Here is a 22,838-nt window from a genome sequence, read left to right as displayed (position 1 = left end):
TCCGGTACGCGTTTTCCGGTTTTCCTCCATTCCAGAACCTTTCTGCCCCATCGGCCGTCAGTTCTGCGTACTATGTGCCCTGCCCATTGCCACTTCAGCTTGCTAATCCGTCGGGCTATGTCAGCGACTTTTGGTATTTCACGTCCTAATATTCCGAAATAATATCCCAGAATTNCCGGGGCATGGTCTTGGTGGTAATTGCTGACGTAGTGAGGTCAGCATTGCCTACAAAATGCCAAGAAACCATCTGCTGTGTTAAGTAGTGAAACACCGATGTAGCAGAACCCCGGCCAGTCCGCGTCATCCACGTCCTTGTCGTCCACCCTGGGACCTGCTGCAGCCACGCTTTGCGTGCCCACTACCTAGACTTGCAGCTGAGCTGAGGATGCAGGGCGAAAGGCGAGTATTCTGCGCCTGAAAACAGAATCCCATCACTAGGGAGGATACCCGGAAAAAACCGAGCGAGTCCAGAAGCTCTGAGGTGGCAGCCCCACCACTGGACTAGGGTACAGCAGGTTAATCACCCACTTGCCCGAAAATACTCGATTAACGAAACGAACAAAGTAAGTCAAAACCTACTTACTGAGGAATATAACCATATAGGCCGTTATTTGACTGTAATCTTAAAAATTAACTTACAGCAAGAGTCAATCCCTGATTTCTAGCGCCTACTTATACCTAATGATAAGTCTACTTTTAGGAGTGAAAATTACTAATAAGTTACTTTAAATTAGCTTAAGCAAAGTTTGATTTTGTGATATGATGAGTGTAGATAAAACTTTCCAGGAACAAGATATGCTACAAGTCTACCATGATATGAGTAAAAAGTGGATGAAGAACTGTTGCAACTTCTGTATACTTCAGATTTTTTAGGCCATCATCAGAGATTCCATTTTTCTCATACTTCACTACCTGCTTTCTCCTATCTCTGGAAACAATAATAATAACAATGGTTAAACACATACATGAAACATTGCATCAATTTATTCTGGAGTCATAAATATTATTAGAATTAAATAAAATTAGCATTCTTGTTGTTTATTCTAGGATTATATTTGACACAAACATTTGTAAAAAAATAAATTACCCAGTATGTTGACTTTTGTGGCTCATCATATGGTATCTACTGTTTTCAGGTTCAAACCGACACATCTTTAATTCCTCACTCTCCATCCGAGCATAGAGGTCATCATCCTCTCCTCCCCAACCAAAATACTCATTGCTCATTCCGTTGATTGTTTTATACTGGTGTGATGTGATTGCTATAGCACCACCAAATAGATTTAAATATGGTAACACAAACCTGAAAAAAAGATGAATCTAAAGGTATAATAGAAAGTTAAAAAAAAATTAAGAACTTATTGAAATAAATGCAAAAAATAAAGGTACTTACACAAAGTGCTTTGAAGCTGTAGTGGTTAACCAAATTAAGGGTGCATAGCAACAACCAAAAATTTAAATAAAAGAACTAAATCTTCTTTACAATTATTATGGTTCAGAACACTTTAAATCTTCTACTCTGAGAGCTAAAAAGAAAACAAAAATGTAAACACAACTTGATAAGAGGCTCAACTAACTACTTATTGATGGGAATGTCCAATTTATTATACCTGAACTTATTGATGCTTGAAGACATATGCCTTGGGCATTTAGTGCATGCATACAAGTTAGCTGGCCTCAATGGTAACAGGTCAACGTCATGCAATACCAGACAAGGGTAACCAGCACGCATTGCTGCTAGTGCACCAATGTTCAAGAGCTTTGCCCTGTTAAACGGTCGGGTGTCCACTTGCTCAACAACAAAGATACGATAATGTATGCTCTGGCGACGTAGGAACATATGCATGTAGACTAAGAAACCGCGCAGTTGCTCTGCTCTGTCTCTGTAAGAATATAAAACAAACATTGATTGTTGATAGAGATTTTTTACTATTACCATTTTAGGTTTACTGACCTATAGGGCACTATAACAGCCGTACTAAATTTAGGTTTGCAATCAGAGGGAGAAAATTCACCGCCTTCTCTTATTCTATGGCCTTCGATCAAGTCTCCGTCAACGAGACTATCAGACAGGGTTGTGTCGTCAAACAGCACATCGTGATAGTCACACTCGAGGATGGCACTGCTTGTGAAATTAACAGCAGTTTCCTCGTACAAAGTATCCGGTATGAGTTCTTTTTCAATATATTCGTAAGACCTCCGAGCATTCATATCGGGGTGCAGAAAAATAATCAACACTATGATAATAATTCCACAATACAAAACTTTTTTCTTGCATGCATTACGCATTTTTTGTTTGTTTCTTTCTGTCCGTTGAACACAATATTAAAATTAATCAATTCCTTTAAAAATTAAAACAAAATTCCCTGTCGAAAACCCGCACAACAAATTTTGAATTGTCAATTAAATCATGACATTTTTAAAATGTCCTCTGTCAGTAGCACAGGTTAAATGAGAAAGCTGTCAACTATATTAAGCTACTCGCACACAACGTTGACCACACATGAGGGTAGATGAACAAAATGATGTAATGGGGGTATGTATTTTATAAAAATCTATGTGAGTGTCTCAAGTTTCAAGATTAGTGAGAGAAAATCTTTTACTTTGTCGTGAGATAATTACATACTCTAGAAAAAAAATTATTCAAAACTTGTTGAAGTTGAGGGAAAGAGAAGCTGGCTATTAAATAAATTAAAATAATAAAATGACGTTGAAAGACGACAAGGAAATCCTAATCAACGACAACGACGACGCTGCTGATTTTGTTAATTCCGTTGAAGTTTTAAGAAGATGCTCTAAAGAGGACATTATTGATACATCTTGGGACGGAAGTTACTATGCTTCCTTTCGTGATCAAAGTAAAGAGACTGCTAACAAGACCCCACCTTTTGTGAGCATCATGGTGAGTGGCACTGTGAGCCCGGAGGACAAGAGTCACAGTTCAACTCAGACGGAACCAGCGCTAGCAATAAACTGCAGCCTAAGGGACGTAAGTTTGTCGTTTACCGACGACTACAATGCACGTGAATCAACGTCTAACGAAAATTCTGATCATTACTTGCGAAGTAAACGGCAAAGGTGTAAATCTAGCGGTGACAACAGGGAACTTCGGCCCTGGAAAAAGACGAAATGTACCGAATCGTGTACATCGAGTACGTCAGATATTTCAGACCCCAAGGCATCTCTTGGGGACTCAACAAGCGCTCTGACCAGCGCCTCAGAGATATCGTTCAAATCTGTTAACAGCAACCATTCTTTTAAAGTTAGGAAGAGGAGACTGAAATCTGATTCGAATCTATTTAGGGATGCTCTACAACGATCAAGGAAGAGTACTAATCTCAGCAGACTAAATTGTCATGAAGATAACACGTCCGGTATGTATTATGAATTGGATAAACTTTCAGCCTAGGCTTAATTTGATATGGTGGCTTACCTAACTTAGTTTAAAAGTTTTTGAACTTTTAACTCTCGTCTACAGTGGCAGCGTGAGTGAAGGCTAGTTCGGCTACCGATCTACACGGTTGCGGGTTCGATCCCCACACAATAGTTATGTTACGTTATGTAACATTTTTGCGGGCTGTGGTGACCTCACTGCAGTGAGTTTCAACAATCTATTTATAGACATGATGAGGGACACATTAGTGACGTTAATCATCGTCTCAAGTCAAATGTAGGCATAAAATATTGATTGTAGAAAAAGTTTTTTTACTCAACTAATTTTGTAATATAAAAAAACATTTTACTTTTTAACTATCGCTTAATTTCTAGTAAACAATGAATGAGTAAGTAATTTTAATGCATACAGAATTAATATAATTACATACTATGATCATTCAACTAGTTAATTTTAACCTTTGACGGCGAATCGATTTAACTGGTAGGTATAGGTGTTAATTCGCGTGACCTTATTTCTATAATTATTAATAATGATGAAAACGATTAACCTTCATTAAGGTTTGAAAGAAAGAACTGAAACTAGTTAAAAGGTTGGACACATGTAAGTAGGTAATTACATACAGACATACAGACCAACGAATTCATTTTTATTTTATACAATTTCATTATCAGCTTTATTGGTCCACTTATTTGTTTGATAATAGTGTTTTTCTCGGGTCAATGGCGCTCAAGAGTCGAGACAGCGTGACATCATCACTGTGTCGTCAATTTCAAGTTTGATCAAGTTCTGTTTCAATCTAACGGCCGAAATGAGACATACACAAAGTCCGTTCTTGTTGTTAAGACTTTATTATTAGTTTTGTTAATGATGTGTGCGAATAGTTGCAACGGTTTAACTCTAGAAGTAGAAGTAGAGTGCGGTTTAGACACAGGACTATTGAGTGAGGTGGAGTGGTTTGTGTTGGCAGGTGGCACGCCGAGGAAAGAAAGAAGTTATCGTCGAAATAAGGCGAGGTCTTGGCGGTTTGTTGATTTATGTGCATGGATTGGCAGAAAGGTAAGAGTCATATGATTATGAGGTTTACTATCTTTTATAATACTTTTTCTGATAATGGTGGGTTACCTACTTATACAGATCATAGAGGTAAACAACTGCAAAACTTTAGTTTAGAAATTTTAAAACCCAATAGGTAGGTACTTATACCTATTGGGTTTTAAAATTTCTCATAACTAAGTAAGTACGTAATACTTTGCACCGAGTCTTTCTATAATTATGATTATTTTCCATATTTTCAGGGGTACCAGTCTATCACAGGCTTGTACTCTGACATGATTAGAGAACCCATTGGTCGGAAAGAAACATTCATTGAAAAAAATGAAGAAATTACAGAACTCAAAAAGTATTTGGAGGAAGTTGACAACAAACAAACGCGGCTAGCTCAGGAGAATGTTTTCTTACAAGAACAAATGAAAAACATGATGACTAAGCTCGAAGAACTGGAGGGTAAGCTCAGGTAATAAGTACCAACGACTATTTTTTCCCAGGCTAGCTTGTTTCATGTGTTTAAGTATTCCGTTTATTTTTGTTATCCAGTTTCTTTTCTAGGTATGTCACCTAGTAGGTAACTTAATACTAGTTACTATTACTACTAAGTAAGTAAGAAGCTAATGCCTATACTGGCCTTACCTACTTTAGCCTAGAGGCCTAGATAATTTGTGATTAGACAAAAACCATTGCATTTACTAACGAATATTGTCATAAAATATTCCTTCATTTTGCAGCCGACATGAATGCCAACAATCATCAACACTAGTCCCAGCACCATCTGCACCACCACCGCCGCCTCCGCCGCCACCGCCACCGCCACCACCGCCGCTACCGCCTCCGCAACCCGCGACTAAACTAGTCCGCTCACATACAATACCAAGATGTGGATCTGCACCCCCAAGGATCACTGGGCCACGGCTGACTATCACGCCGCAAGACATAGCTAATGTGAAACTTAGGAAAACAAAGGTCAGTTTGTTATTTTAGGCAATCTGCATCTGCAGTAATCTGCACAAACAGGCTAAGGCTACTTTCAGCGTAATTTGCGTAACTATAAAAAGCAAATTAACCAGCACTTCCTGCGGTTAGTATTTGCAGATGATATAAGATATATAAGATTCTGTAATCTTCCAACTCAGTCACGAATTAATCTATGGCTATTATAACTAGTAGCTAGTTACATACATGTAGAAATTATCTTTCAGATGATTCTTAATACGAACGGCGCGTTTCTAGTCTTCGTTTATTCAACAGGACAACCCAGTGCGGTCGAAACCAGTACCTAAAGACTCGATGCAGCCCTTAGTGACACAGCAGATGCTTCAGAACACGCGAGCAAAGTTGGGCCGATCACGGCCAATCGCTGCTTCAACGCCAAAGCAACAACTATCGGAACTAGAGAAGTAAGATTAAATAACATCCCACAGATTTTCGTTGCTTTTAAAAAAGTACTTCGTAGACATATGGCAACACTATGCATTTAGGGTTAAATAAGTAAATGTTCTGTTAGAAACATGGACTTCCAATTTAAATAATTCTATTTATTTATCTCCTCAAGGTGCCTCCTGCAGGAGACTTCAACAACCGCACTGTACAGGCGACGCGTGGCCCGTGGGTCTTTCCGCAGCGCGGAAGACCTGCGCCCGCGGCCTTATCCCGCCTCCCGCGCCGCGCGATCTCCACACGGCCCACGCTCCCCTCGATCTAACTCGCTACCTCGCGGTGTGCAAATAACACCTATAAATTTTAATAACTGTGGTGCATTAAAATAACCTTTCTTCATGTTCGTCAATAATTTGTCTTGCAATTTTTTGAAGTAAGCTGATCAATAATTTAGCGATTAGTCTATTATTAGAGGAACTATTAATACCTCCTTAATTAAGGCTTCGGAGTTGGCCGATACTTGAAAGTATTTCTAGAAGTGTTGATTACTCTAGAATATTTAGCTTTGCTATTACACAATCGTACTTAATACCTTTTAATATAATTTTGTATGATTTTGGCTGTAATATTTACAATAATCATGGTCATTTGGTCATCAATCAAGTTTCGATCACTTTAATTTAAATATTATTAGCATTTAGAATTGTAAAGAATCCTTTGAAATTTACGTTTATTAGTATTGACAAGAAAATATAAATCCATATTTTATTATCTCTGATTAATTATTTGATTGAATTTGTAGTGTAAAAATCAATAAATGCTATTATTAATTAAAAAAATGAATTGTTTCCTTTACTTACCTATTTCTTTCAAATATTATTGCGAATAAATTAACGGTACAAAAGGCGAACTTAATGCCATAAATGATAGAACTCTTTTCTTGTCAACCTTTGCCCAACAATATTAAATAGATACCAGTAAAACCATTAACATCAAGTAAATCGCACCATGCGATCGCGATTTCTTCTGACACAATCATGGCGCCCCAACAATACTTATTGGTGTTATTAATTTGAAAGCCTTAATGGGCTTACTTATAGAAAAACACATACTAGTGACTTGAAAAAAGGCCTCACTTGTATAATGTGTTCTGTGCTCACTTGGGGCTCACCTCTGGGACCAAGTACTTAAACCAATTTTTGTGGTTACAAAACCAAATAATGATTTAACAGAATGGATAGCATTTTACTTATAGCCATAAAAGTTGGCTCAAGCGTAACTACTTACCTACTTAGTTACCTGTCGCTTTAAGAAGAGACTGGATCCTTCTTAAGACACATTTACTTACTTCACATTTTTGGGGTAAAAACCTTTCCTTGAAAAGAAGTTTAGAACTAGGCTTTCAAATGGTACCATTATTGGTGGGAAGTGGGGATTCATATGTTTGAAAAGTGCTAGACACGGGAGGTGCGATTTATTTGACGCCGAGTGTAGGATCAATTGTTAAAAACTTAAGTACCTATTTAAAACAATATTCGCTGTGATTGTTATAGTCGAATGAGGGGAGAATGGACCAAATTCGGGATGAAAAGAAGTTATCAATGTGTCAACGGGATTCAGGAAAGTTTTGATTGACTGGCATAAATAATTATGTCTTAAATATTTTGAAACAAAAGGAGCTTCTTGGTGGGAATGTTAAGCGTCAAAAATCGTGTTTGGACGACTATTAATGTGTAATAATGGTGGATTATTAACCATTAAGAGTAGGCGCACACCGTTGATTTTTAGTTGGCCGATAGTTGTGCCCGATTTTAATTTGTATGAAGAATCGGCCAAATCGAATCGGCGTAGTGTGCGCACTTCCATACATGCTCATACCATAAAGTTAATATTAACTTTATGGCTCATACTGATCAACTGCCCGACTAAACTATCGGCCGACGAAAAATCAACGGTGTGCGCCTACTCTAAGTGTTTGTGAACGTGCATGAGTGTGGGCAAATGAAACAAAACAGTGCAGCGTGATTCTTCAGATTCTCTCAAGTATGAAGTCTCCATATTATGAAGTCTCAGTAAAGCACCACAACGTTACTGAGACTCAAAGGGTGGGAAGGGGTATTATCTATTATCCTTCATATATCATTAACCCAAGTCCCAACTCCCAACCCACTTGGTCCCATTTTGTACTCGTCTCACTGGAAAATGGCACAAATCAAGTCGACCTCAACGTGTATTGCCAACATCAAAAAAGAAGAAGAAGAGAAGAAACACTTTATAGATGACCCACGCTGAACTGTCCCGCCAAACTCAATGACAGGGGGGCGCTACCATCGTTCAACTATATGGTTTCCAACATGGCAAAAATCTGAACCAGCGATCCGGTATTGACGGTGGCGCCCCACTGTCAATGTCATCGACAGGACAGTCCAGTATTTTGGAACTATAACGTGCTATAACGATCAAATAGTAAATGTCAAGTGCACAGAAATGTCAAGTGTTGTGTTTTTATGTGTTTTTAACTGTTTTTCAGGTTTTTTTTCTTCTTTGGGTGCCGTGAAAAATAAATAAATAAAGGACGTCATTTAATCTTAAATTCAAATATTCAATGCATTTATGGATGTAATCCTTTACTTATGATACCTAAAACCGTCTAAGCGTGAGTCTTTGAGTGTGACAGTGTAGGGAAGGCTTAGTTGGTTCTACTTCAGAAATGGATTTCAGTTCGCATAATCCTAATTCTACAAATGCATTAAGTCTTGCCGCTAGAAGGAATGATCCGAAATCAGTCCAGCGATTACTCAAAAAAATTAACCCAAACGCGATCGACAACAGGGGTTGGACAAGTTTACACGAAGCTGCAGATAGTGATAGCTATGAATGTGTAGTGCTCATCCTAAACGACCACAGATGTAGACCGCTAGCTGAGACACACGAAGGTCATACTGCTCTGTACTTGGCTTGCAGACGAAGATGTTCTGTGAAAACTATAAAAGCCTTACTCGATGCGGTTGAAGATATTGCAAACTATGGCAGTTGTGAGAATGTCACGCCGTTGCACGTAGTCAGTGCGCAAGGGAGGGTCGAAGTGATACAGTTATTGATAGAATATGGTGCAATTATCGATGTAGAGGATTTCGATGGTGATACACCTTTACATGATGCAGCTCTGGCTAATCAACATGAGTCTGTGGAGTTGCTGTTGCATGCAGGGGCCGATGCTAACATTAGTAATGACAACTTGCTGACACCGTTTCATTTGGCTTGCTCAAAGGGTGGTTACAGATCAGTACAGAATCTTTTCCCTTTTGTTTACAATATCAATCAGCTTGCAACCGGTGATGAGAGTCCTCTAATGCTTGCGATTCGTGGAGGCAGTGAAGATGTGGTTAAGTTTCTATTAGATAATGATGCTGATCATATTGTAAAAAATCAGAATGGACACACTGCTTTAGATATTGCGATGACTTTAGGATATAATAAAATTTTTGAAGAAATTTTGTATGTCACTGATCCAGAAGACATGAATCCAAATATAATACTCTGCGCCTGCAAACCACACTTGTTTAAACTGGAAGTACTCCGGGAGTTATTAAATTATGACTTTGGGCCAGAATTTTTCGATTACACTGAACCGTTTTATGCCCTAATGGAGAAGATTGGTGGTACCAGACCTGAGTATCTGATAAATGCTCCTCTGAATTCATATTTAAATATATGCGAATATATTTACAGACATTCCCCTGAGATGTTCAGAGAATTCTTTTATTTATTCCTCATGAGGGGCGTGGCCGTGAATGCAAATAATGTAGCTGAATGCCCACCTTTGGTGTACTTACATTTCAGTATGCACAATTTATGCTTTAAAGAAGTAAGTGACAGCCTATAAGTATAATAGGTCTTAGTAAAATGGCTTTTTGTATTTTGTACCTTTTATTTAATTGTTGCAGGTGTTCAACATACTCCGGGAACATGGCTGTAATGTAGACTACTGCAGTTCCTCAACTTGCACAGACATGAACAAGTGTTTGCCGGATGCCTTCATTGCGTCATTGACAGCTGACCCTCAAACCATGCCCATAATGATGCAGTACAGTCTCCGTCTTGAGCCCAGATCTTTGATTTCATTTATTTACGACAATGGAATGGCTAATCGACTGTCACTAGTGGTTAGTTAAGACTTTATCTTATAGCAGCCGTAAAATATTTATTAACATGCCCCTTGCGCACACATGCTTGATTGAGACTCAATCATAGGAAACAACACACTATTATATACTTTTTTGTAAAAGAGTATTTTCCTTTTGGGATTAGACTAACATTTTTGTTTTTTTTTTCAGGTGCTGCAAAAGCTCATTTCAATGATTGACTACGGCTGTGAAGATGTGGTGACTGCAGCCACTTTTAGATATGAAGTGCCATCACTGAGGCATTTGGCCAGGCTTCAAGTGCGCTACGTCTTGCGAAACAGAAGCCCACGTATCACATCAACAAAAGAGTACCTAGAAATTCTTAAATGTTTACCTATTCCGCCTTTACTCATAAAATACTTACAATATATGTAATTAATAATTTTGCATGCATAAATGGTTTCACAGCGTGCTATGGAGAGGGCTATGCTCGGCGTTTCTTTACGAGATCGAATCAGAAATGAGATCTTTAAACAAACTAAAGTCACTGACATAGCCCGAAGGATTGTCACATAGTACGCAGAACTGACGGCCGATGGGGCAGCAAGGTTCTGGAATGGAGGCCGCGTACCGGAAAACGCAGAGTCACCCACAAAGTGGACTGACGACATCATAAAGGTAGCAGGGAAGCGCTGCATGCAGGCCGGTATCAAATCTATCAACATGGAAAGCATTGGCCTATGTTCAGCAATGTACGTCCTATAGCTGAAAATAAATGATAATGAAATGGTCTGTAAATATAAATCATGTTTTATTGCATGTAAAAAACATTTATTGTGATAAAATTATAATTTATTGTTACATAATTTTGGCTTCAAAATAAAACATTACAAAGTTTTGAGCTTAATTTATACATAATTTACATTATATACATGTATTCATATACAGTAGAAAAATAATTATTAATACAATACATCATTCATTTCACTTGAAGTTGGCTCCATTTGCCATGAAATCTTCGATCTCAGCCACACTGTAAGTAAAGAAAAATAAAATTAACTACATACCTTAACTAAGTATTTTATTTAAACTCAGTTTTGCCAGACAGTGATTTCTCTGTTCTACCACAGAATAATAATAAGTACCTACCCACAACTACCTACTAATTAAATTACTTTTTTAGGGTTCCGTAGCCAAATGGCAAAAAACGGAACCCTTATAGATTCGTCATTTCTGTCTGTCTGTCCGTCCGTCCGTCTGTCACAGCCTTTTTTTTCCGAAACTATAAGAGCTATACTGTTGAAACTTGGTAAGTAGATGTATTCTGTAAACCGCATAGTTTGCGTGACAGACGCTTCCAAAGTGGAAAAAAGTTGGTCCCCCCCCCTCTAACTTCTAAAATAAGAAAATGAAAAATCTAAAAAAAACATATGATGTACATTACTATAAAAACTACCAACGAAAATTGTTTTGTACGAGATCTAGTAAGTAGTTTTTTTTAAATACCTCGTAAATCGTAAACCGCTTATTACCGCGTAATCTTTCATACTAATAACAAATAAAAAATAATAAATTTAATTTCATAAATCAATGGTACGGAACCCTCGGTGCGCGATTCCGACTCGCACTTGGCCGGTTTTTAAAACCAGTAGTAGCAGGCCTGTTCATCTCCGCGAGTTTACATCGAAAACAAAACACGCACGATGGCCCACCTACAGGATACTATTCGACAAGGCCTCACATACGAGCGAACATTGACTCACGCACGCGTATTCTTGTTTAGGATGGAAGAAGATAAAGAAAATTGTGTACTAAATACTGTGCAGTATTTAACTGCCTAAATAATAATAAAAACACAGAATGTACTTTTTTAAGTTGCCTCAAGACACAGAGGTAAATAAGTAGTTAACATTATTCATTATTATTCAATTCATGCTAAATCATGTATTTCCTCCGCCATTTTCCGCAGTTTGGCACCTCAAGTCACATCATTTTACCGAAGTCAGCCCTATAGTTTCGGCCACAGTTTCGGCGCAGGCGCAGTACCGATCACTGAGGTTTGTCAACAAAATGGTGCTTGACTCTTGAGACAGGCTAAATTACACCATATTGTTAATGACATTGAGCATAATTTTTTTTAAATATCTTCGCGAAGTACGTACGTACGCAAACTTCTGTACGTAGTACTTATTATTATTCTGTGGTAGTAGGAGGAAAATTGCCCCCCCCCCCCCATTAGTCACTACCTAGTCTGATAAATTAACTTTCTATTGATCAACATATTAAAATGACATCATGGACTCAAGCCTTCGCTGTTCTAACCAAATGCGTAACCCATCTGGGAAACAAAATCTCTGATTTGAGTACGGCGGACCATACGCGACAGTGTACAATACGGAGTGTCTATGACAGTAATAGATAAGCAAGCCTGGTTCCTACTACGCAGGACCGGTAAAACTCCCGAAAGGGCTTATTGGCTGTACAATTTATATGAAGCTATTTACATTATCCGCATTTTTACCGAACGTTTTGTCACTGCGAAAGGACAATGACCAAAAATGTATGGAGTGTGGTCCAAATGTCCACCACTAACGAGACCTATGTAGTAAAATAGTCTACTAAATACTGATTCATTATAACCAAACCGCAATCAAAAATATGCTGTCCGTAAAAAGTTATGACTGAATGAAAAATCTGTTTATTACCTTTTTGTCCGAAAAATGTTCTTAATATCATTCTATCCATTGCACATTTTGGACTTATCTACGCATGTTATGTCATGTCGCATGTGGCGCTGGGTNATAATGTGCCTACAACTTTGTACGCGTGAAAATAGTTTGAATAATATTTCCCATTTTTACAACATTTGTCTTTACTTCTCCGCCCCTATTGGCTGTAGGATGATGTTATTTATCCTAAAATCATCCTTGATAAATGGGCTATCCATAACAAAAATAATTTTTCAAATCGGACCAGTAGTTCTTGAGATTATCGCGTAAACTACTACAATTTTTAAACGGTCATAACTTTTTACTGACAGCTTATTTTTTTTTCGTCCCATACTGAAAGTTAATCTCTATTTAATGGACTATAAGCCAATGTAGGTCTCATTGGTGGTGGACATTTGGACCACTTTTGGTCATTGTCCTTTCGGCAGAATCACCTGACCGGAGCAGTGTGACAGTTTTTCCGGCATCGGTCCCCCGCCTCCCCTCGCGTCATTCGCCTCGCATTTTTTTATAAAAGTAGACTTGTCAACTGTACGATTTTCTTGTGGGATCCGGCGTAATGTAAACACTGTCCGGCGTACGGTTTCCGGCAAATTTGCCGGTCCGGCGTAGTGGGAACCGGGCCTAATGGCCAGAGAATACGGAAACTGCGTCAAGAAAAAAGCTAGAGCCAAGGCATATAAAGACAGACTGCAGCTACACCCAAACATATTGGCACACCACCTTATGGATGACATAACTCCGAGTGTCCGGAGACTTAAAAAAAGAGTACCAGGACATGTCACAGGATATGCACCTCAATTTTCATTAATGAATAAAAAAAGAAATATTGCTGAATGTCCTCCTAAAGACAGATTGCAATAGAATGGAAAAAAATATCCTTCAATTATGTACGAGCTCTAATCTCTAATGTTATATCCACTTACGTTCTCGGCACGAAGGTAAGGTTCTCCACGCCGTCCTCGGTGATCAGTACGTCGTCCTCGATGCGCACGCCGCCGAAGCCGCGGAACTTGTCCACCATGGGCCAGTTGAAGAACTCCGATTGAGACGGGTTGTTCTTAGCTCCGTCTAGAAGCTGTACGGAGAAACACATTATGAATTCAATTACATTTGGCAACTCTTAATCATTGTGAAAGGTGGGTCGACAAGAAAAGTTAATTTCACAATTTTTCCTTGGGTTGTCTTTGACCTTACTCAGGTGGTCATGGTCATGGTCAAAGATAACTTCACTATGTTCTTTAATGGTACTGCCCGGAGTACTTACAGTCCAAGTGACTATCGGACACATAAATGCGAACATCAGCTCTGTAATCCATTTTGTCGGCATAAGGAGTGTTGGAGTATCCAGAGCGAGGAGTGCAGATTTGCCTCTGATAAATTAGAGGGTTGTAGTCTTGTAGTGGAGACTATCCCACCATACTTTCCCACAACTGCAACTCCTGTATAGCCAAGATCTAGTGCTTGGCCTCCAATGAAACCCAACCAGTGAAGGTTGAGTAATAGTCCCGGGGGGACTAATAAATGGCCTAATGATGATGGGTAACATCCGTACTGAGCGGCCTATTTGTCACTGTAAAGGCTAGTGCTGGGGGAAACTTCTCCACTTTCTTCCCCCAGCACTCCCAGTCTTTCATCTCTGTCCCCCCCTGACCCACCGTGAGCAGGCTTCTTTACCGCCCGAGCCCGGCGGGTAACTCCACCCACTCTCGGCTGTGGCACGCCCGCCGGTACCAAGGGTCGACACACCGAAAAACTATGTACTGGCTTTAGTTAGTCAATAAGTTCTTATGAACGTCCTTAACCCCTAATACATTTAAAAGTTGTGGCTAAAATGGATGCTGAAAAAAAATGACGATGGGTAGGTACAGTAGCTTACCCTGGGTATGAAGTAGCAGCCGGGCTCCACAGTGAGCAGCATGGCGGACTGCAGGCGGCGCGCCGTGCGCAGTGCGCCAGGTACCAGTTGTTGACTATAATGCGGTACACCTGGGACAAACAGTTCAGCTAGGTGTGAACACTCACCCTGGGTATGAAGTAGCAGCCGGGCTCCACAGTGAGCAGCATGGCGGTGCGCAAACGCGCCAGGTACTAAAGCCTGGCTCGCGCACTCACTTCGGGCGCCCGTCGCACAGTCGCGACAGCAATATAATTACGCGCGAGCGATAAGGATGGGTAGCTTGGGGTCATTGGACAAAATTCTACGTACGGACCGGGCTTTAGTCAATAAGTTCTTATGAACGTCCTTAACCCCTAATACATTTAAAAGTTGTGGCTAAAATGGATGCTGAAAAAAAATGATGATGGGTAGGTACAGTAGCTTACCCTTGGTATGAAGTAGCAGCCGGGCTCCACAGTTAGCAGCATGGCGGACTGCAGGCGGCGCGCCGTGCGCAGTGCGCCAGGTACCCAGTTGTTGACGAGTATAGTGCACCTGGGGCAAACAGTTCAGCTAGGTACGGGCACACCCTCGGGATAAAGTAGCAGTCGGGCTCAATGGTTAGCAGCATAGCAGGAAGCAGGCGGCGCGCTGTACGTAGTGCGCCAGGTACCTAGTTGTTGACGATAATGCGGTACACCTGGGACCATCAGTTCACTCACCCTGGGTATGAAGTAGCAGCCGGGCTCCACAGTGAGCAGCAAGGCGGTGCGCAAGCCCTCCGGGTACCTAGTTGACGATAATGCGGTACAGCTGGGGCAAACAGTTCTACAACAGCGGGGCAAACAGTTCAGCTAGGTATGAACACTCACCCTGGGTATGAAGTAGCAGCCGGGCTTCACAGTGAGCAGCATGGCGGTGCGCAAACGCGCCAGGTACTAAAGCCTGGCTCGCGCACTCACTTCGGGCGCCCGTCGCACAGTCGCGACAGCAATATAATTACGCGCGAGCGATAAGGATGGGTAGCTTGGGGTCATTGGACAAAATTCTACGTACGGACCGGGCTTTAGTCAATAAGTTCTTATGAACGTCCTTAACCCCTAATACATTTAAAAGTTGTGGCTAAAATGGATGCTGAAAAAAAAATGATGATGGGTAGGTACAGTAGCTTACCCTGGGTATGAAGTAGCAGCCGGGCTCCACAGTGAGCAGCATGGCGGACTGCAGGCGGCGCGCAGTGCGCAGTGCGCCAGGTACCCAGTTGTTGACAATAGTATGGTACACCTGGGGCAAACAGTTCAGCTAGGTGTGAACACTCACCCTGGGTATGAAGTAGCAGCCGGGCTCCACAGTGAGCAGCATGGCGGACTGCAGGCGGCGCGCAGTGCGCAGTGCGCCAGGTACCCAGTTGTTGACAATAGTATGGTACACCTGGGGCAAACAGTTCAGCTAGGTGTGAACACTCACCCTGGGTATGAAGTAGCAGCCGGGCTCCACAGTGAGCAGCATGGCGGACTGCAAGCGGCGCGCCGTGTGCAGTGCGCCAGGTACCAGTTGTTAACTATAATGCGGTACACCTGGGACAAACAGTTCAGCTAGGTGTGAACACTCACCCTGGGTATGAAGTAGCAGCCGGGCTCCACAGTGAGCAGCATGGCGGTGCGCAAACGCGCCAGGTACTAAAGCCTGGCTCGCGCACTCACTTCGAGCGCCCGTCGCACAGTCGCGACAGCAATATAATTACGCGCGAGCGATAAGGATGGGTAGCTTGGGGTCATTGGACAAAATTCTACGTGCTCACGGACCGGGCTTTAGTCAATAAGTTCTTATGAACGTCCTTAACCCCTAATACATTTAAAAGTTGTGGCTAAAATGGATGCTGAAAAAAAATTTATGATGGGTAGGTACAGTAGCTTACCCTGGGTATGAAGTAGCAGCCGGGCTCCACAGTGAGCAGCATAGCAGGGAGCAGGCGGCGCGCCGTGCGCAGGCGAGCGAGGGGCCCGGCGGGGCGCGGGGGGCAGTGCGCCAGGTACCCGCCCACGTCGTGCACGTCCAGCCCTAGTAAGTGACCGAGACCGTGCGGCTGCAGGATGCCGTTGACCCCGTTCTGTTTACAAGTTAGAATGTCGATGAGCCTCTTATAGAATAGCTGGTTACAGAATAGGGAGGGGTTGAATATCATTGGATTCACATTCTGTCGCATATTTACTGTTTTTTTATTATAAAATCACAAAATGTAATATTTCTTCGAAACTAAGCAAATCCAACTACTAGTTCCTGCATCAATTTTATACATATTAGTAATATCTAACGATTGAATTAATAAAACACGGATGTCCGCTTCTAAGGCAAAATAAAACACTGTGCACACTTCATTATAAACAGGAAAACTTTGTTTGTTTGTTTGGTTGTAATGAATAGGCTCAAAAACTACTGGACCGTTTTTAAAAATTCTTTCACCATTCGAAAGCTACATTATCCACGAGTAACATAGGCTAAATTTTATTTTGGAAAAAAATAGGGTTCCGTAAAATATGTAGATAATGTAGTCCACGCGCGCGAAGCCGCGGGCGGAAAGCTAGTGTGTGATAAAAATCTATGAGATATTATGTAAAAGCGAAATATCACTCACTGATTAATCACGAAATCTCAGAAACTATAACACCTACGACTTGAAATTTTTCCTTATAGGGTGTAGACATCCTCTAAGAACGGATTTTACGAACTCCACCCCTAGGAGAGTAAAATGGGGTTCACGCGTACGAAGCCGCGGCTAGTTATTTATAAGTTTTAATATTTCATTAGCAGTGAAGTAGTATTTGTTTAGACTTACTTCGATCATAGCCTCAACGTCGCCTTTTAGCAGACCACCCTTTTTCAGGTGCTCCAGCATAGCCCTGTTAGCCGTCAAGTGCATATCGGTCCATAAGACTCCAGGCTTTGCTTCTCTGTTAAAAATACATTAAGACACGAGTGAATAAAAGTAATTAATAAGATGTTGTTAAAGAGTAACATTGTGGCCAATTAGCAGCAGCTCAATGCTGACAATAAAATAATGACAGATGTCAAACCTGTACGAAACGTTCAAATACGAGGCGCTCGCGCTGTTTGGCGCGCTGATTTATGGTGATTCGATTTTTACTAAAGTTTATGTAATTACATTTTATTGAGTAAACTTTATCTGTTGACTTTGGTTCGAGTATTTTATTTATGAATCTGTGTTAATACTATAATAACGAAATTATTGCAGAGATTTCTGCAGGATATTGCAAAATATTGTGGCTGTGTTGCACCACCTAACTTTGACCGTAACTTTAAAGATAACCGGTGTTTTTGTATAAAGTTGTAGATTTTTGACGTTTGTCAAAGTTAAAGTAAGATGGTGCAACCCAGCCTAAAAACTTTCCTCGGTTACATAAGGTAGGTAACTTTTTCAATGAACCCAAACTTACCTAAGCACCGCGTCTCTGGCGAACAGCACGGCCTCATAGATGAGTTTCTGGTCGTCGGTGAACTTGCCGTTGGCGGGAAACGAGCACGTGATGTCCGCCGCGTAGCCCGCGTAGTTACCGCCCATGTCGAACAGGCTGCAACACGGTTAAGGCTGATTTAGGTTAAAATTATAATATAATCAACGCAGTGTGTCAAAATTACCGTCAAAATTCTGAAAGGCAACTCAATCATTTCACAAGTCGAAAAAAATGCGGTCCTGGAATGTGCTTATTCAGGGTACACACAGGTTTACACACACTACACAGTATGAATTTGGTGTTCATAAAATCTCACCAGGGTACGAAGTCAATCTGTGGTGGAGCGAGCTTCTCGCCCAGAAGACGCCTGTTCCCTCATCCTTGAAGGCCTTATTGCCCACGCGGTAACAGTGGTCAGTGAACACAGATTCGCACTGGTACCACCCACATTCACCACATGTCCCCGTTCGCAATGATTTTAGTGTTGGGCGCGGCGGCGTGACCGTAGTGTAGTGTCGCGGCGTTGTCCCCTGAGCCACAGATGCAAGTGTACGACACGTGGCGACAGCCGCCCACGTGATCAATGTACACAGACTCGCACTGGTACCACCCATACTCACCACATGTCCCCGTTCGCAATGATCTTAGTGTTGGGCGCGGCGGCGTGACCGTAGTGTAGTGTCGCGGCGTTGTCCCCTGAGCCACAGATACAAGTGTACGACACGTGGCGACACCCGCCCACGCGGTAACAGTGGTCGAGGAACACTGACTCGCACTGGTACTCCATAAGGCCGGGCTTGGCGTGGAGCATCACCTGGAATTTTATATTGTTTTTCGTATTTTTGTTTCATTCTGATGTAGTAGTAGTAAAGCGGTCATGGTCATGGTAAAGGTCGGCAGACGATGCGAACGGGAGGAGTAGATGGAGAGTGGATTGGATACAATAGTCAATTAACATACTTTTTATGAGTAGACATGTCATAAATATGCGATTCTTCCATCGATTTGGCATTGACGTCATTCATAAGTCGCAAACTCAATTGAATGACAATTTATTGATTTAAAACTCATACTTAAGTCATGTGTTTCGATGGACGCTAAGAACAAACTTTTGTAAGAGCACACAAAACATTTTCAATGTATCGCTGTTGGTTTCTATAAAATAAATAAATAAATAAAATTGTGCATTTAGGAGAAGTCTGTTTACCTGTTTATGGGCGTCAGACGATATTTTGCATACATAACGCATAACTTCGATTTCAGCTGGTGTTTTGATGACACGACTGAAACATAATACACGTTCCAATAATGTTTATCTGTGTACGTATAATATAAAAATACAGGGCGTTTAAATACTTTCAATTCATGCCTTCTCATCAAAATTTACGACTGCATGATGATTTAATGAGACTATAAATCANAATAAATATTTTTTTCCGATGCGCAATAAAATTCGCCCGCTGTGTCCTGAAGAAAAAAATTTTTTCACCTACTTTTTGCGAAAAAAGTACCATACAATATTATATTTTTATAATCCTGATAAATGTAGCTTTCAGGTCATATTTTTTTTATTAGATTATCTTCAGTGGTTTAAAAGTAAACGACGTTTATTTAAAAAAATACTTTTTGATTTTTGTGAATTTTACTCAATATTTCAATTTTTTTGTATGAAAAGGCAAAAAGTTTGTTCTAGAAATGAATTCGCCATCCTTTAATTATCCGAAAATGATACCACACTTGCCCTAATACCCATAGTTTTGAAGATATGGGTCTTAAAGTGAAGCGCGGCGGAAGGAAACTTGCCCCCCCTCCCCCTGCTACCACAGGGGGGGCTCCCGATGTCTACCGACGGAAATCCACTCAGGAGCACCCAAAGAAACACTGTTGCAAAAATGAGCCTTCTATACCAAAGTGGAGGGGTCTCCATACAAATCATTGCACTAAATTCCCTACTAATTATAATTATTTATTGTTTGTAACAACACAGAATTTGGTAACAATAACAACTATTAATTCTGTGTGTCATATGTCTGACCCCATTAAAGTTATGAATTAAGCAAGAATTGAATTAATCAACATTCTGTTTGTATGTACATCGGCGTAAATATTTTGCTACCTATTGTGTAAAATGCTACAAGTGTAAATAAGCTTGACCTCAATAAAAACATAAACATTGTTTCAAGCACTTCAAGCAATTGATAAAAATTATACAATCAACATTTAAGCCAAGTATTGAAGTAAACAAAAGTTTCTTAGGCACCTTAATATTTTCTTTTCTGATAGGTGATTGAATCTGATAACAGTGCAGGATAGTAATTCGGGCTTAATTAAATACCACTTGAGTTTCGATAATCATAATTATGATAAGTGTATTATCATAAATATTTACTTACAGCTCGGCGATTATCGGGAATAATATTTCGTTGTCGACCTTGAATCTGAAATCAATTAGAATTATGAAATACATTAACTAAGTACTTATTTAATTTCTGGTACAAGTAACTTTATACATTTTAGATAATTATTTACTATAGTATAATTTCAGTTAGTAGGTACTCACTCATCAATTCCTTCAAAAACTGCTTCTTTGGCAGTTAAACCACTGTCAGTGTTAGTTCCACTCTGAAATTTAGAGTAAATATGAAAGTTTGTTATTGAATACAACATACACAAACACATACAGGAATCAAATGATGAAAGAAAAGGCCAAATTCTTACCAGTGTCAAAAGGACTTCCGGTTTTAGAGATTTGAGTACATCTCGTATCTGAAAAAGAAATTCTTACGTAATAATTAGGTACTTAATATAAATTCTAAATTATATAAACAGACATTTTTAGAAATAAATAAAACCATTTTTTTTTTTACATTGGGAATTGGGACTACATTTTGATAGGTTAAAAGAAAATAATATAATAGTAATTTAATATTTACCTCATCGACATAATGTACTTCATCTACGCCATAGATGTTCTTGAATTGGCCACAAGATAGGAGTTTGCCCATCCACACTTCATATTCTTCAGGCAGGCGTGGCACAAACAGGTGTCCCTTGCCAGTGCTCACGTCCAGAGCGAAGTAGCATCCTGGCTCTCTCACTCCGGACAGCCAAATGAAGTATGCTTCCTAAAACATTCAAATAATTATGTTGTGGGTTAACCGTAAGAGTTTTGTATCAGACATTGCCTTACTTTCTTTTGATGAAAAATTTTATGAATTTATTGTATGTATGTAAAGTAGTCTTATGTAGGACAACTTTAAGCACAGGTCAGGCACAGTAATGGAGGTCAACCATAAGTTGTAACTTGCAACCAAGTGCAAATTGGAGATAACATAATTATTATAAAAGTACTACAACTATGAATAAAGCAATTTAGGTTTAAAATGGCAGTAAACATTTCAAATGTACAAAATAGCTATGTAATTACGTCACATTTGCAAATTAATACTCATCGGCTATTAAACTTTGTATTTGTACAGTTGGCTTGAGTACAATAGAAAGTCACTTTGGCAAAGTGACATTCCGATATGATAGGTAATAAAGGGTCAAATAAAATACTGCTAATTATTTGTTGAGAAACATAAACAGCATTATTGCATTTAGTTAACAAAGAAATCATAAAAAATATATTATTAATGTTTTATTCAGAACTTTGATGACAAAAGTACAAACAAAAGTTTAATTTCCATTATGGTTATTGAAACCAACTGTGGTTCACAAAATAAGTATTATGGGTACTTAAGTACAGAATATGGAATAGAAATCTTTGTTCAGAGTATGTACTGTAACTTGTCATTTACTCACTTGCCTAAATACATATTGCACATCTGTATCATAGTGGTTGATATCTTCACCCCCTTGCAAGACTACCACCTGTCCAGGATTCAATTTTTCAGCCAGTCTCTGTCTGTTTGTAGCAAACAAAGAAAGGGGCACTTCCAGAGTACCAGGACCCATAGACCACGTCGACGCCATTCTCACTGATAATGCACTGAACTTTGATGCTGTTGTTAGCCGGTATAGAGCTATACAGTTACTATGACTCGATAAAATTGATAAGCAACGATTATTGTGATAACACCACGAAGTAACTTTTGCTCTACTGCGTTCTATTGAAAGCAAAATATGATTGTTGAATCGACACTTTCTTCCTAGTTTACTAATAGTATTTCTAAGTTGGCTGCTTATCAACATTTAAAACTATTTGTTTTTATCACTTTGATCTTTGATGAACAATTTTTTTACCGATTTGGTTCTATGTTCATTTTTCAGTTAGTATTATGGAAATAAATCTTATTTTATAACTTTTGTTCATGTATTTTCAATGGTATTTTCAGTGAATTCGGATAAATTTATCGAATTAAATTAAAAGGAACAAGACTACAGCTGTGACAGCTGTCGCTGTCATTTTGACATTCCAATCAAACACTAGTACGTACTTTAGACAGTAGAGGTCGCTGTTTAATTTTTACTGCTACTCAACAACAGGTGGCACTAGTAGTATGATTTGTTGATCTCAGTAACTTTTGCCCGCGGTTTTGCCCGAGCTCTTGTTAAAGAGTATTAAAATATTCATAAGAGAGTATTATATTCTTTGTGCCCGAGTAAAATCCAAGTTTCATCAAAATCCGTTCTGTAGTTTTTGCGTGACAGAGTAACAAACATCTATTCTCCTAAAATTTCACATTTATTTATAATGTTAGTAAACATAAAGATAAACATAAAATTAAAGTAACCAAAATTTTATACTACCTAAATATTAGGCAAGAATTTGTTTGTGTGAATTCATAAACACGTTTTTGC

At 39.7% G+C, this 22,838-nt stretch overlaps 4 protein-coding genes across 5 annotated transcripts; 2 read left to right on the top strand and 2 right to left on the bottom strand.

Moving 5' to 3' along the window:
- Positions 1-188: 188 nt before the first annotated feature.
- On the bottom strand, positions 189-2,415 carry LOC114350097 (beta-1,4-N-acetylgalactosaminyltransferase bre-4). The gene is made up of 4 exons (XM_028300745.1): positions 1,955-2,415; positions 1,611-1,883; positions 1,088-1,303; positions 189-928 (listed from the first exon to the last, which is right to left on the bottom strand). The coding sequence occupies exons 1-4, from the start codon at positions 2,287-2,289 to the stop codon at positions 799-801; spliced, it is 954 nt and encodes a 317-aa protein (XP_028156546.1). The 5' UTR covers positions 2,290-2,415; the 3' UTR covers positions 189-798.
- A 167-nt stretch (positions 2,416-2,582) lies between these two features.
- Positions 2,583-6,584, top strand: LOC114350096 (uncharacterized). Its single transcript, XM_028300744.1, has 6 exons — positions 2,583-3,374; positions 4,365-4,453; positions 4,693-4,910; positions 5,179-5,413; positions 5,699-5,847; positions 6,003-6,584. Exons 1-6 carry the CDS (start codon positions 2,705-2,707, stop codon positions 6,214-6,216), a joined length of 1,575 nt encoding a protein of 524 aa, XP_028156545.1. The 5' UTR covers positions 2,583-2,704; the 3' UTR covers positions 6,217-6,584.
- Positions 6,585-8,357: 1,773 nt separating this feature from the next.
- LOC114350061 (ankyrin-3) lies at positions 8,358-10,743 on the top strand. The gene is made up of 3 exons (XM_028300707.1): positions 8,358-9,695; positions 9,775-9,993; positions 10,165-10,743. The coding sequence occupies exons 1-3, from the start codon at positions 8,538-8,540 to the stop codon at positions 10,387-10,389; spliced, it is 1,602 nt and encodes a 533-aa protein (XP_028156508.1). The 5' UTR covers positions 8,358-8,537; the 3' UTR covers positions 10,390-10,743.
- A 24-nt stretch (positions 10,744-10,767) lies between these two features.
- On the bottom strand, positions 10,768-22,382 carry Dip-C (dipeptidase C). Of its 2 annotated transcripts, XM_028300705.1 has the most exons (13): positions 21,840-22,382; positions 20,969-21,160; positions 20,754-20,801; positions 20,596-20,657; positions 20,429-20,473; positions 19,243-19,318; positions 18,732-18,849; positions 18,490-18,565; positions 18,018-18,152; positions 17,399-17,513; positions 16,481-16,672; positions 13,610-13,761; positions 10,768-10,987 (listed from the first exon to the last, which is right to left on the bottom strand). In XM_028300705.1, exons 1-13 carry the CDS (start codon positions 22,227-22,229, stop codon positions 10,939-10,941), a joined length of 1,650 nt encoding a protein of 549 aa, XP_028156506.1. In that variant the 5' UTR covers positions 22,230-22,382; the 3' UTR covers positions 10,768-10,938. The 2 variants fall into 2 exon arrangements, with proteins under 2 accessions (XP_028156506.1, XP_028156507.1); XM_028300706.1 differs by lacking the exon at positions 18,490-18,565 and having other exon boundaries at positions 18,656-18,849; positions 21,840-22,381.
- Positions 22,383-22,838: the final 456 nt, after the last annotated feature.

The sequence above is a fragment of the Ostrinia furnacalis genome, unplaced genomic scaffold (assembly GCF_004193835.3).
Source record: "Ostrinia furnacalis isolate ACB-3 unplaced genomic scaffold, ASM419383v2 OfSCF0780, whole genome shotgun sequence".
In the NCBI taxonomy this organism is placed as follows: domain Eukaryota; kingdom Metazoa; phylum Arthropoda; class Insecta; order Lepidoptera; family Crambidae; genus Ostrinia; species Ostrinia furnacalis.
The sequence above is the reverse complement of the archived record's forward strand: the minus strand, read 5'-3'. Positions and strand labels throughout refer to the sequence as shown.